General features: G+C 42.3%; 1 protein-coding gene across 1 annotated transcript in view; it reads right to left on the bottom strand.

The window, feature by feature from the left end:
* The window catches only part of LOC125460334 (protein SSUH2 homolog), a 60792-nt gene that overhangs the window by 19856 nt on the left and 25308 nt on the right, over positions 1 to 15628 (bottom strand). The window contains exons 5-10 of the mRNA XM_048547710.2: positions 14131 to 14260; positions 11453 to 11513; positions 9001 to 9125; positions 7725 to 7787; positions 5572 to 5654; positions 4818 to 4910 (exon numbers count right to left, since the gene is read on the bottom strand). Coding sequence (XP_048403667.1) covers positions 4818 to 4910; positions 5572 to 5654; positions 7725 to 7787; positions 9001 to 9125; positions 11453 to 11513; positions 14131 to 14260 — 555 coding nt within the window. The remainder of the gene's footprint in view (positions 1 to 4817; positions 4911 to 5571; positions 5655 to 7724; positions 7788 to 9000; positions 9126 to 11452; positions 11514 to 14130; positions 14261 to 15628) is intronic.

Raw genomic sequence — 15628 nt, 5'->3', positions numbered from 1 at the left:
TTCTCCAGCAATTTCTGTTTTTATATTCGACCTGGTATTGTGTAACCATGGGATCAATGAACAATCTCATAGTGAATGTGTGCTTAGGTAGGAACAATCATAGTATGGTTGAATTTTACATTAACTTTAAGGCACAGGGAGAAATGGGTCCGAGACTTCTTTAAAAGTTGAAAAAAGGACAACTACACTGATGTAGAAAGAAAGCTGGCTGAAATGAATTGGCAAGTTAGTTGAAAGATCAGCAGAGAAGCACTGGTGGACATTTAAGAGGTTATTACAGAGTACACAGGTTAGTGAGTAAGGAACATTTCAAGTGAGTAAGGGACATTTCAAATGAATAAAGGACATTTCAAGGAAGACACCTACCACCTATGGTTAATTACAAAAGGTTAAAGGATAGTATTAAACTTAAAAAAAAGCAAAAACATATGTAAAGACAGGTGGCAAGTCAAAAGATTAGACAGACCGTCACAATCAGTAAAGAATAATGAAACAATGAAGACAGAAAAATTAGGGCATGAGAGAAAACTAGTCAGAAATATAAAAATGAATAGTAACAGTTTCTATATTTAAAGAAAGAAGAATTTACAACATGAGTGTTGGTATTTTGGAAAATAAGTCTATAATTGATAATGGAAAGTAAGGAAATGGCAGATGAATTGATTAGAGCTTCAGATACTGAAGAATCTGAGAATACAAGGTGTAGAGCTGGATGAACACAGCAGGCCAAGCAGTATCAGAGGAGCAGGAAGGCTGACGTTTCGGGCCTAGACCCTTCTTCAGAAATTGTTTCTGAAGATGAGTCTAGGCCCAAAACATCAGCCTTCTTGCTCCTCTGGTGCTGCTTGGCCTGCTGTGTTCATCCAGCTCTACACCTTGTTACCTCAGATGAATTGATTAGGTATTTTGCACCAGTCTTTGTGGCAGAGGATACGAAGAACACAGAAACATAGAAAATAGGAGCAGGAGTAGGCCATTCGGCCCTGTGAGCCTGATTCACCATTCGATGCAATCATGGCTAATTGTCCAAGCTGTTCCCACCTTCTACCTGCTTTTTCACTTTTATCCCTTTAGCTTCGAGAGCTTTATCTAACTCCTTTTCGTAGAAATTCAATGTTTTGGCCTCAATGCCATTTTGTGGTGGAGAATTACATGGGCTCACCACTCTCTGGGTGAAGAAATTTCACCTCATTGCAGTCTTAAATGGTTTATTCCATATTCTTTGATTGTGGCCCTGGTTCTGGACTCCCCAGTCATTGTGAACATCATTTCTGCATTTACCCTCTAGTCCTGTTAGAATTTTTATAGATTTCTGAAATCTATTTCTTACTCGTCTAAACTCTAGCGAATATAATCCTCACCGATCCAGTTTCTCCTCATATGTCAATCCAGCCATCCCAGCAACCAGTCTGGTAAATCTTTGCTGCATTCCATGCACAGCCAAAACATCATTCCTCAAAGAAGGAGACCAAAACTAAACACAATACTTCAGACATGACCTCAACAAGGCCCTGTACAGCAAGAGATCCCTGCCCCTGTACTGGAGTCCTCTTGCTATGAAGGATATCATACCACTTGCTTCCTTCACCGTCTTCACTTGCCTGCTTATTTCTGGTAACATTAAAATAATAATCCACGTTTATTTTTTCGCTACTAATGTGGATAACCTCACACTTATCCTCATTATGCTTCATTTAACATGCATTCGCCCACTCACTCAACTTGTCCAAATCACACTGACATATTCTTTGATATATTCTTCGCAGTTCACCCTCACATTCAGCTCTGTTATCTGCAAACTTGGAGACGTTACAATTTACATTACTTTCCAAAAGGGAAAACGGAAAGATGGGAGGAATTCAGGAAAATTATAAGCACTGAGGGAAGTGGTATTAAGTAAATTTTTGAAGTTGCAGGCTGTCAAGTGTGTTAAACCTGATGGTCTTGAAAGATGTAACTAGTAAGATAGTTGATGTGTTGGCTTTAATTTTCTAAAACTCCTTTGATTTGGGCCAATCTCCATTAGAAACTTGGAAGTGTTCAGAAAAGATTTACAAGGATGCTGCCAGGGTTGGAGGGTTTGAGCTATAGGGAGAGCCTGAATAGGCTGGGGCTATTTTCCCTGGAGCTTCAGAGGCTGACGGGTGGCCTTATTAGCGGTTTATAAAGATCATGAGGGGCATGGATAGGGTGAATAGACAAGGTCTTTCACTCTGGGTAGTTGAGTACAAACCAGATGGCATAGGGTTAAGGCGAGAGGGGAAGGGCACAAAAGGGACTTAAGCGGCAACTTTTTCATGCAGACGGTGGTGGGTGTATGGAATGTGCTGCGAGAGGAAGTGGTGGAGGCTGGTACAGTTACAACATTTAAAAGGCATCTGGGTGGGTATATGAATAGGATGGGTTTAGAGGAGTATGGGACCAATGCTGGCAAATGGGACTAGATTAACTTAGGATGCCTGGTCAGCATGGACGAGTTGGACCAAAGGGTCTGTGTCTGAGTGCCGTACAACTCTATAGCCCTATGATTCGAACATAGTGAATGCAACTCCTTTATACAAAAAGGGAGGGGGACAAAAAGCAGGAGATAGAGCCCTTTTACTTTAACATCTGTTACAGCAAAGGTGTTAGAAACTATTATGAAAGAAGATACAGCAAGGCGCTGATAAATTCCAAGCAATACAGCAGCATCAACATGACATTGTTTAAAGGAAATTATGTCTGACCAATTTATTGAGACGCAGGATTTGATGAGGATAAATGAAAGCTTAGGTTTCCAGAAGCCGTTCAGTAAGGTCTCTTATTGAAGGTTAGTTCTGAAAATAAAAGCTCATGTTGTGAGGGGGAGAGATATTTGCATAGAGAGATGTTTGACCGGCTAACAGAAAGAAACAAGTTGGCATAAATGGGATAGCAAGGTGTACAGCTGGATGAACACAGCAGGCAAGCTGATGTTTCGGGCCTAGACCCTTCTTCAGAAAATGAAAATTTTCTGAAGAAGGATCTAGGCCCGAAACGTCAGCTTTCCTGCTCCTCTGATGCTGCTTGGCCTGCTGTGATCATCCAGCTCCACACCTTGTTATCTCAGAATCTCCAGCATCTGCAGTTCCCACTATCTCTGGCATAATGGGTCTTTTTCAGGCTTGCATGATGTAATGAGCTGTGTGTCTCAGGGATTAGGACTGACACTTCAACTGTATATATTATTTTAACTTTTAAAAATATTTTAACAGTGTATATAAATGACTTGGTTGCAGGGACTGAAGATATGGTTGCCAGATTTGCTGATGACACAAAACTGGGGATAAGAGTAAGTTGAGAAGAGGACATAAGGTGCCACAAAAACGACAACTGGAATATGATATGGAATTTCCATTTTGGCATGAAAAGTCGAAACCACATATATTATACAAGTGATGAGAGATTGAAGAGCTCCGAGATGCAGTGGCATCTGCGTGTTCTTGTGCACGAATCACAAAACAATATTAGTGCAGGTACAGGAAGCAATTAGGAAATGTAACAGTAATAATTTATTGCGAGGGGAATTACTTACAGAAGTATAGACATTAGTGAGACCACAACTGGAGTACTAAGTACAGTACTATCTTATTTAAGAGAGAATGCTAATGCTTTGGCATGGCTCAGAAAACATTACCAGACTAATACTGAGAATGTATGTGTTTATCTTAATAGGGTAGGTTGGACAGACTAGGCTTGTACCTGCTGCACTTTAGGAGAGCAAGAGATGGCTTGACTGAAACATGTACTATCCTGAGGGATGTTGACAAGGTATATGTGGAGGGGATGCTTCCTCTTGTGGGAGAATCTAGAACTGCCCAAAAATCAGGAGTTGCCCATTCAAAACAGAAACAAAGTCCTTTTTTCCCTCTCTCTGAGGGTTGTTAATCTATGGAATTCTATTTCTGAAATGACGGTAGAAGCATTTCCAATTCCCTGACTCCAAGGATTCCCTTTCTTGATCCTTTACATTTCCGGTTCTGTCAATCCACTGAATTAATCCCTTCTTCTGTCTCCACTCGTTTTTACACTAGACCTTTCGTAAGATCTTTGCGTGAAGCATGTGCACCTTAATGCTTCTTGCAATGGCCTGTTACGCATGGCACTTCCCAGTATAATTATCTTCTTAAATCTAAGTATTACAGAGCTGCATGTACACATTACAGATGTCTCCAATGTTAAGTTTGACTTCACTACTTCAAATAATATTTTCTCCAGCCAAATATTCTTTCTGCTCCAGAATCTTTTTTTTTGAAAGGAGAATCCACACTCTGGTTTGCCTTATAACCTCCCTTGTACAATGTCCCCTCTCCTGCATTCCGATGACATACTCACCCCAGTCTTTGCTAGGCTGCCTCATTTCCTATCATTTGCATCCTGTGTTAATGTGGGGTATTCCCAGGAAAAATGAACTAAATTAAGAGGGGAACAAAGCCTTTCCCACAAGAAATGGGATTGGCTCCTACTTCCTCAGTGCTACAAATGCAGCACTCTTAATTCTTTCATTAGCCATCCTTGTGATCTGTCACTCTGAGGCCAGCTGAGTAAAGGTCAGTGAAATATTATTGATTCATACTATGAAACTGCACAAGTTGTCACCTTCTAACCTTATCGGTAGAATAATCAAAGCACTTCCAAAGTCTAGATGTCCTTCTATTACCTGAATTGGATTTGAACAGCCATCAGAAATGAGGAAACAGAACGCCAAGGCTGCACTCCTATGTAAAAATTCCCACAGCCCTTGAAAATGTGATTGAGTAGCACTATGCTCCTGCACACAATGAAACCATTAAGCTTACCATTTGACTGTCAGCTGGATGAACACCATCAGTTGTCCACTTGCTTTGCATGTTTTGCACAATTTTGTCCCCTGGCCCGAGCACTGAGTACACCTGAGGACAAACAAGAAACTTGAGTTAGACAAATGGCAGTATATTTTCCATAGAACCAACTTTACTAGGAGACCGGTCTATTATATGCATGTCAAATAATCTCACCTTAAGTAGCCATGCCTTGGTGCTCTCAAGGTGGTTAAAAAAAGTTAAATTCAGGATATTTTGTATTTTGGACTTAAGATTGCTACCTAATGTATCATGTATCAACATGACTGACTCACTTCAGTACACTGTCCTAGTAACAACAAGAGAAGTCTACATGGTTCCGCGCTAAAATATTCAGGAATTATTCCTTTCCAATTTGACTCCCCTCCCTATTAGGGCATCTAACCCTTTCTGCAATAATGTGATGTCTTATTCCAGAGGCTGTCGTGTGTGGATGAATCTTGACCATTAATGTTTATGAAAATGATAGGGAACACCCTCCCTGATGTGAAGAGATCCAACCCAGCATCGACAATGCTGAATGTGGTGGCAATAGATGCTACCAATTGTTTCTGGTATTCCCAAGTTGCTGAAGAGGGCAGGGGAGGATGAGAGTACAAAATGAAAAGGTTCTCATTTTCATTTCTAGACATGCCTACCACCGGACATTCTTCCCAAACTGGGCTCTTAGATCTTACTGGGATCCAGCATAAGCTTAATCATTCTTTCTTACCTTTGAAGTCCAAAGCCATTGCAGTGTCCGCATGTATCATTGCTAAGTTGGGATCCTCGGCCTTTACACACCCAGCACTTCACCTGCATATACAAAACAGCACAGCGTAACTTGATATCTTTCCATATCACAGGAATGCCAATCCATCGACTGTTAAAGTCCAGTGCTTGACATGCAATGAACTTGAAGGATTCACAGAAGATAGATGATTCAACTGGTGAACTATGCGACAATAAAAGGAACTTGCATTCATATTAAACACATTTGAGAGAATGAATTGGACTGGAAATGGTTCGAATATTTTGAATCTACAGAACAAGGAACATAATTTGTTGAATGAGCTACATTCAGTCACACACTTCACTTCAGTCCAAAATCAGATCAGCCATGATCTTATTGAATGCTGGACCAAGCTTAAAAGGCCAAGTGGCTTACTCTCTTTCGCTGTTTGTACATTATTGTGGGCTCCATACTGCACGTTTCCATTGTTTGTGTTCCACAAGGCACAGCACAGCATAGGGTCACTACTTGTGAATTAGGCAACAAAATCTAATTTCCAAGCATTTCCCAGATTGCTCATTGATATCAGTTAGAGTCAACCTCTACTTGAGAAAGTCATTAATCTGTTGCCTCCACACGCTTTAAACAAAAGGACAAATAGTCATCTTTGAGTTCAAACACTGGCATCAAATCTCCAGAGACCTGGGAACAAAATCTAGGTAACAAGGTGTAGAGCTGGATGAACGCAACAGGCCAAGCTGCATCAGAGGAGCAGGAAGGCTGATGTTTCGTCTAGGCCCGAAACGTCAGCTTTCCTGCTCCTCTGATGCTCCTTGGCCTGCTGTGTTCATCCAGCTCTACACCTTGTTATCTCAGATTCTCCAGCATCTGCAGTTCCTGCTATCTCTGAAACAAGATCTAGTTGCACTGCTGAGAGACTACAGACTGTATTTCATAGGAGATGTTAACTCAGGGTCCTTCCTACCATTCAGTTACCAGACGTCTTTGGTATAGGAAGGGTACGGGAGCTCCCAACAGTGTCCTGGCCAAAACTGACACCTAAAACAGTAAAATAGGTTACCCGGTCATTAGCTGCTGTCTGTGGGACAAATTATCTGTTGTGTTTTCTACATGACAATGGTGTAAACTTTAAAAGTACTTCAGTCACTGTCAGGCACACAGATATTCTGAGGTCACGAACGGTACTATGGAAATGCAAATTCTCTCAATCTTCCTTTCTAAGTAGGTGCCAAGTGATAGAAAGTAAACTGGCCCATTAGACCTGCTTGTTCTATGCATCACTGAAAAAACCCTCTTTACTGCCCACAGCTTCTGTTGGTCCCTAAACAGCCATTTCCCATCCAGAACTTTGAACAAAGCAACATCCTGGAACATTCTGATCTCCTCTTTTAGGTGTCCTTGACTTGCTGGTTGCTCTGGTATGGCACTTAGATGATGTCATGCCGTTCAGGAACCATTTTGAGGACGTCCCAACTTCCCCCAATCCTGTTCCCAGTCAGATATTCACTTTAAAAGTAAAGTTCACGCAATTCGGCTCAGTCTCACCACTGGTGCCAGTGACATGGAGGCCTGGAGATTAGAAACTTACAGCCAAGCCATTTCTGGTGGGTCTTGTCTTGCCTGCTGGCTACATTCCAGAAGAAGGGCCTTGGCCACCAGTTGGCATCAGGGATTAGTCAATCCAAGGCAATCAATGATATTTTCACAATTACTATTACTGCGATTAGCTTCCAAATACAATCTTTCAGAATCAAATTTAAGTTCTACCAGCTTCTGTTGTGAAATTTGACTCCATGTCCCCAGATCGTTGTTTTAGGAGTTTGGAAGTACTACACATGGTCTCTTTGACTGGGTTAGGGGTAATGGGGCATTTCAATCCTTGAACTCATTAACAGACCTGACTGAATGGTTAAATATGAATTAGCAAAGCATTAATGTAATAATATAACAATCCAGTGCAATACTGTTCAACAGTAGTATGCATCACAGGTAGACTTGAGTCAATCACTGAGCTGCTCTTCTATTGACTGAGGCCTCACCACACTTGGGACAGTAACTGTGCTCGGGAAGAAGTGACCTTCAGACAAGACTACATCAAAAATACATGAGAAGCTCTCAAGTTCACTTCTTACCTGCCCTGTCGTAGTGCATTTGTTGCATGCTATTTTGCCCAATGTCATACATACGTGACACCCCTGGAGAGAGAGAAGGGCACAATTAAATAAGGTTAACTTTGGTCCTGTACTCTGTGAGTTCATCTACAAATCACAAGAAGTAAATTCATTCTCGGTACATTTAAAGCAGGAAAGTGCACAGTAAACCATGGGGCTGGGTCTCAACTTTCATGCTGCGACATTTCCCCAAACTTCAATTCTTGTTGGGATAGATGGTGTGAAAGCCCCATTGTGCACAGCTTTCACTGTGCAAAAACAAGCTTCAGAAAACATTTTGCTATTTAGCCAGCTCCTTCACGGCTATATGATATGGAACTGGCAGTACAGTACATGATGGCAAATCCTATGCTCTGCCTTTCAAAGTCTGGGCAACTTAGTCTTTTTAAATCAATAGGACTAACTTTCAAAAGGGGCTGTGTACTTTCAGCAGAACCTGCAGGATTTAAACTTTGTAATTCTGAGTTTTGCAGTGCAGCTAAAATAATACGGGCCTTCCAGAGGCAGGAGGTGATCACCCTTTCAATGTAGAGCATAGGGTCAAAAAGGCTGATCAGAAATTGGAATAGTTACAGCACTGATTACAGGATTCATTTTGCTCCTTCTTTTCAGAAGCATGCTCTGACAGTTCAAAACAAATCTGATAGGCAAAAACAAGCTCGCGTGATGGTTCTGATGTTCCTAGATGATTAAAAGGCATTAACAGCTTTCACACGGGAGATGCGACACAGTTATTCCACGGAGCTCAGAGTATGCGAACCTGAGAATTTCCCATTGCTGCAAACAAAGGACAAGCAGACCTTTCAACGGCCATCAAAAACAAACCGTGCGTGCTGGAAATCAGAAATAAAAACAAACAAAATTGCTGGAAAAACTCGGCAGGTCTGGCAGCATCTGTGGAGAGAAAGCAGACTTAAAGTTTCAGGCTCATGATCCTTTTTCAGAGTGGACCTTTAACGGCCAATGGGAGTGGGGTCAAGAAAAGGAGTTTCAACTTGCAATCTCCAATTCTAATTTACATTTGATACTGCATCCAAAATATTAGTTCCACGTCAGTCTCACACTTCAATGCTGAAATGATCAAATCCATTCCAGCTGATTTAACAGCGATTTTGTTTTAGGTAATGTCCCATAAAGTGTACTGTGGGTATAACAACATTATGCATTCTTTATAAAGGGAAGGTATGGTTTTACTACAGCTTTCAGAGAGGAAGTGTTCCCTTGTATGAAGCCTTACCTTTATGGACGAAGTGTGGGGCACTGCGATTTTCTTCTCGTGGTCCTGAAACATCGGAGGCCTCTCCACGATTATATCCCAGGGGAGGGGTGGAATTCCATAGGCACTGCTGTCGACAATCTGCCCTAAAATAGCAAGAGACCACTGTTCCCTTTTAAAACTAATCGGCAAACATCAGGAAGACACCAGAACAAAATGTAAGCACATCAGAGATGGAGATGAGCTAGCCACGAGGAGCAGCAATGCAGTCTTCATTGCAAGGCAGCTAAAAGAATAAAGAGTAAAGGGGCTGACTCTTTTTCCTCAAGTTGTAGGATTTGGCAGTGGCTGTTAGCAGGACAGGATATGTGCAGAAGAATGAAAACCACATAAGTTCCATCCATCAGCAGATAGTGATTGGAACAAGGTTGGCCAAGTCGATCTCATCAAGCGGGAGCTCCCTGAATGGCAAAGATTAACAGCCTCAATCAGGCAGTCCTGGCTGACAGATATAAACAGGAGTCTCAGGGACTCTCTTCACTGTAGGGACCGGCTCTGAACTGAGTCCATGCACCGTGCACATAGAAATAAAGGTTGTCTTCGTGACAGGATACCGGTTTCATGAAGTTATTTCTGTAATGTTCCTAGGAGGAGCCAACCTGTTCTATGTTTGTTACCAATACTATGCAAGAAAATTTCAGTAGCAGTAAGGTGTACTTACACTCGAGTATAATCTGAGGATTTACCTTGGACTCCCATGTAACCTAAATTTGTAATGTAACTTGCTATTAAGTAATTGTAATAAACCTTTACTATTTATCAAGGTTGAGCTTTTCTTCTGCTGAAGACTTCATGGGGGCATACCAATAAGGTACGCCAGTACCACTGAGCCTACCCAAGTTCATCCTAGTTCAGTGAATGCAATGACAGCATTACAAGACACAGGCAACTCCGTAATCCAAGGTTATTATAAGATGATGTCATATACATGGACTTCAGTAAGGCGTTTGATAAGGTTCCCTATGGTAGGCTGACGGAGAAAGTGAAGTCACATGGGTCCAGAGTGAGCTAGCTAGACAACTGGCTGGGCTACAGGACACAGAGTTGTAGTGGAAGGGAGTTTCTCCAAATGGAGAATAGTGACCGGTGGTGTTCGTGCTGGGACCACTGTTGTTTGTGATATACATAAATGATCTGGACGAAGGTATAGATGGTCTGATTAGCAAGTTTGCAGATGACACTAAGATTGGTGGAGTAGCAGATAGCGAAGGGGACTGTCGGAGAATGCAGCAGAATATAGATAGATTGGAGAGTTGGGAGGAGAAATGGCAGATGGAGCTCAATCCAGACAAATGCAAGGTGATGCATTTTGGAAGATTCAATTCAAGAGCGAACTATACAGCAAATGGAAAAGCCCTGGGGAAAATTGATGCACAGAGAGAGATCTGGGTGTTCAGGTCCATTGTACCCTGAATGTGGCAACGCAGGTTGGCAGAGTGGTCAAACAGGCATGCAGCATTCATCGGACGGGGTGTTGAGTACAAGAGTTGGCGGGTCATGTTACAGTTGTATAGGACTTGGTTCGACCACATTTGGAATACTGCGTACAGTTCTGGTTGCTGCATTACCAAAAGGATGTGGATGCTTTGGAGAAGGTGCAGAGGAGGTTCACCAGAATGTTGCCTGGTATGGAGGGCACTAGCTATGAAGAGAGGTTGAGTGGGTTAGGATTATTTACATTAGAAAGACTGAGGTTGAGCAGGGAGCTGACTGAGGTCTACAAAATGATGAGAGGTATAGACAGGGTGGATAGCAAGAAGCTTTTTCCCCCCCACAGTGTGGGGGACTCAATTACTAGGGGGTCACAATTTCAAGGTGAGAGGGGAAAAATTTAAGGGAGATATGCGTGGAAAGTTCTTTACGCAGAGGGTGGTGGGTGCCTGGAACATGTTGCCAGCGGAGTTGGTAGAGGCGGGCACAACAGCGTCATTTAAGATGTATCTAGACAGATACATGAATAGGCAGGGAGCAGAGGGACACAGATCCTTGGAAAATAGGCAACAGGTTTAGATAGATGATCTGGATCGGCACAGGCTTGGAGGACCTAAGGACCTGTTCCTGTGCTGTAATTTTCCTTGTTCTTTGTTCCAAGAACCTTAACTGAATAGATCAGAGGCTTGGAGAACATTGGAGAACAAAACTTAGGGGCTGGCCAGGAACTTGGAAAGCGGAATGGACCTTCTTTTTTAAAAAAAAGTATCAATTGGTAACCCAAGTGAGTGATAACATTAAATTACTATCGCTCTGTCAGAGATGTGACTGCTGTATACTGGTGGTTACATAAGGTTTTCACAACAGCAATATAGTCAGCCATGAGCCTTTAAAGGTTAACAGTTTGTTGGGGTGGCTGTGATCTCTGTAAAGCTCCTACACACTTTGGATTTAAGTCATTACAGGTATGTTACATACTCACCACTATAAGGGACCATCTTCCACTTAGTTGATCTGGACTCAATGAAGCTTTCTAGGCGGTACTGAAGTAAAATTAACCTTGGTTTAGCAATGTTTCACAAGCCAGAAGTGCTTTACATTCGCAACATTTTATTGACAGCTTGCATTTGACTCAGTAATATAGCACAGGTCTTATAACACCCTCACCATCAGGGGTGGGGTATGTTGATGTTGGACAGAAGGTAAGGTATGGGCGGGGGGGGGGGTCCCCTCGCCTTTCCAAACCCCATTTCACTGATTAAGTCAAATGCAGGCAAGGCTGAACCTAGGCCGACTGTTGCCCAGAACGGCCGACAGGTCTCACCCCACACCCTGCTGGTAAATTTCTGGTAGCTTCACCATGTCAGCAGCCGTGTTTCACCATCCAGTGAAAGCTGGCAACCGAGTCACAGCTTGGGGGTGGTGGGGTCCTGTTTTCCCCAAAGTGAGAATGTCTGGATGGAAGCGCCATGCCTGTGGGGAGACCCAAGCCATGCCTTCCGCACTCTGTCCTTCACAACGACATAACCTGCCGCCTGCTGCCTGACTGCTAGGGAAAAGCTGACCCCTTTACCTTCTTCTCTTGGGCCTATTAGGCAGCTCCTGGTCCAGAGACTACTGCAATGCCAGCAGTAGGCACCATTTCTGGTGCCCCTACTGGCCTCCGAAATGGCTCAGGGACCCTGAAAGCAGACAGGGAAGTGCATGGTTGGGATTTAAGCCCATTAGGACTCCCCAAAATAGCTCTGACAGGCTAGCCACTGAATCTCAAGCCTGTGGTTGGGGCCCCACTCCCACATCAATAAATTCAGTCCGTTCGTTTCAGTTTTATTTATGTTGAATTACGGCCATACTGGACGCACAGCTCTGGTTTGATGCCCCATTGGCACCAACCCTCAGTCTAAGCTAAGCTGCTAAGTTTAAAATCCCTGCACGGTCTTGCCCCATCCTGTTTGAGTGACTATCCCTATCCTCTGTTTCGTTGACACAAACTCACTTCAGCTGTTTCAGCTGCAGCACTCTGCTCAGTTACTGGGCCCCTGCTTTTTGTAACGTTGCAAACTCTCTTCACTTTCCTTCAAGCCTCTATTTAAAATAAAATTGCTTTGTCAACATTATTCTGGTGTTGCAGTTTTCAGTGTGATTCGAAGTTCCCCTGGATTTCAAAACCATTCTTTGCCACCACATTCTACACTAAGCTACAAGATCAGTGACATTCCTTGTCTGCTCTGCTTTGCCACAAAAAAATATGGTCTTAATATAAACTGTAGCTCCATTTGGCACAGGATGTTTGTCCTTTTGAAAATTTGATACAGATTCATCTTTATTTTATCATATCGTTGATAAGACAAATAAACAAAAACACAAACTGTTACTTATGACCAGAATCATAGGAGCCCTACAGTGTGAGAGAAGGCCATTCAGCCCATCAAGTCCACACCAACCCTCCGAACAGCATCCCACCCACACCCACCCCATCCCTGTATTTCCCATGGCTAATCCACCTAGCCTGCACATCCCTGCACAGTACAGGCAAATTTAGCATGGCCAATCCACCTAACTTACACCTCTTTGAACAGTGGCAGAAAACTGGAGCACCTGGAGGAAACCCACGCAGATATGGGGAGAACGTGCAAACTCCACCCTGACAGTTACCTGAAGATGGAATCAAACCTGGGTCCCTGGTGCTGTGAGGCAGCAGTGCTAGCTACTGAGTCACCATACACTTTGAACTGAATCTGCTCAATGCTATGGTTTAATTGTTATCACATTACACACAGCATGCCGACTCGCAAGCAGCAGATTTGAGCAATGAAAAAATGGCCCTGGTTTATATAAGAATCTGTAATAATTGGGAAATGTTCTGACCGAAGGATGTGCCATCCAAGATAGCCAGTATTTTAATCTGTTTTCTATCTGGTAAGCGTTCAGTGTGGGTGAACGAGACAAGGTCATCCAATGGTGACGTGGATGAGAATGTATTGATTTGAAATGATGCTGAGACCATAGTCAGTAAATCAAATGTCTGTTTTGTTAACTGTGATATATTGGGAACTAAGTTGAACTGGCAGAAACAGCAAACTGCAATTGAAAGCAAGATTTTAATTTGTATTGCATTTCTCATAGCTGCTGGATGTCTGAAAGTGCTTTATAGTCAATCAAATACTCCTCAAGTGTGGTAGTGTGGGGAAGATTGCAGGCAATTTGTACAAAGTAAGTTCCCACAACCACAATGGGCTGCTGACAAGATAATGCGTTGTTCTTACAATCTGCGGCTAACGGAAGGATACGTAGTGGCGAAGGCATTGGGGAATGACGCTATGCTCTTTTTCAAACTTCTTCTACACTGATCCAAGCAGGCGTCATTTTTAACACCTCATCCAAAACATGGCATCTCTGATGCTGCGGCACACTTTCAGTACTGCACTGGGTGGTTCGCTTTGACTTTGCGCTCGAGTGCTGGGGGGGGACTTTAATCTAGAGATTCAAAGGCAAGGCCATTACCAAGTGAGCCACAGCCAATTTGGAAAACCTACTGGTAAAACATGCAACGTCTTCGAAGTAACATCTGAAGCACGGAGATGTTTCTGGAGATGTGATTGGATTGTATACCAATGTAATTTTTTTTTTTACCTTTCTTTATAACAGGGCATCACTTACTCTGTACGTGTTATACGGTCTTAAATCCCGAAAGATCATGTCTTTGGCAGGGCTGGTGCTGTAGCAGCACTTGCTGGATGCAAACTCAATGAATGCTTCTCTAGCTACATCTTCAGTGATGCTGGGAATACTGGTGAGAAGGGGAGGGGAGAAAAGCACATTGTTGTTATGACTGTATTTTGACACATTTGTGGAACATTCACAATATCTTGAAATTCCTTGATCGCATTTGCTTTGGCCACTCAAAATGCAACTGTGGATTGACATAACATACATGTCAAGAAAACTAGGGCCCAGCTCAAATCTCCACAATCTGCATCAATACACAATTTCATGCATAGATGCAAGCATGCCCAATATTAGTGTAACAGTGTGTTAGTATTTTGAAGACTAATACCACAACGATACATGTTCAAATGCCATTGTGGGAACTTGCATTGAAAACTGAAACTTTTGAGTTCAATTATGAACATAGCTGATGACATTGTAGCTCAACACAAGCGCAAAGATATGTTTGGTGAGGTTCTACAAGAATTGGGAAGTACTTTAATCTCTGAATAGATAAAATTCTTGAAAAAGCAAGGTCACATCCCAGGGGAATCCATTGATAATTTCATTAATGACCACTACAGATTGGTGGAGAAATGTGACCACGCAGCTTTGAAATCAGAATTCACAGGAGACAGAATTATCGCTGGGATTGCTGATGGGTCTTTTTCAAATGTATTATAGTTTAAAGATTTGGCTTTGGAGAAAGCCATTCAGATGCCACTGGTGTCAGAAATCTGAAAGAACCTTGGGTATATCTGAAGGCAAGAAGGTTTTCACGAAAAAGCAGCAGAATCCATTCAGTCCTTAAGGTAAAAAGCACTAAGAACACACATAATATGCCAGTATGGAAATTACATTTAAACCAGGTATGTCAACTTTTATTGTTCTAAGTATTGCCATAGGGATGCAGCAGGGTTTGGCTGTCTCTTTTGCCCTTTTTTATTGATATAAGTTGTGTCTCGACATATCCTTTGTGTTTACAAAGAACAGAGCCCTATATATGAATAAATTAGTTTCAAACATACACAGTTGAAGCACACTACAAGTTTTAATTGGTTTCTGACGTAATTCTTAGGACAGTCATAATAAATGATGTCCAATAACAATTGGCAATGCCAACTGATATTGTAGGTCTAAAAGTTCATAGAGTGCTCCAGCTAATAAAACCTTGAGGATGGTTAAAATGAGGTGTTAGCTCTGAGGATGTACATTTCACTATGACAGTGTGAATGATTTTGCAATTCTGAAAAAAAAAGTGTGCAAAAATCTACTCACCAGGAAACACTGACTGGCAGGTGAAAAAAAAATAAATCACCACATGCTCAAAATGTACCACACAATCTCCTGGCAGACAAATCAAAAGATACCTGGTTCACATTTCCTTTTATTTCAGTATGCTGCATTGTCACTTTGTACTGTAATGCTCCCTGCTGACAGCACTTCCACT

The sequence above is a fragment of the Stegostoma tigrinum genome, chromosome 11 (assembly GCF_030684315.1).
Source record: "Stegostoma tigrinum isolate sSteTig4 chromosome 11, sSteTig4.hap1, whole genome shotgun sequence".
NCBI classification, from domain to species: Eukaryota; Metazoa; Chordata; class Chondrichthyes; order Orectolobiformes; family Stegostomatidae; genus Stegostoma; species Stegostoma tigrinum.
The sequence above is the reverse complement of the archived record's forward strand: the minus strand, read 5'-3'. Positions and strand labels throughout refer to the sequence as shown.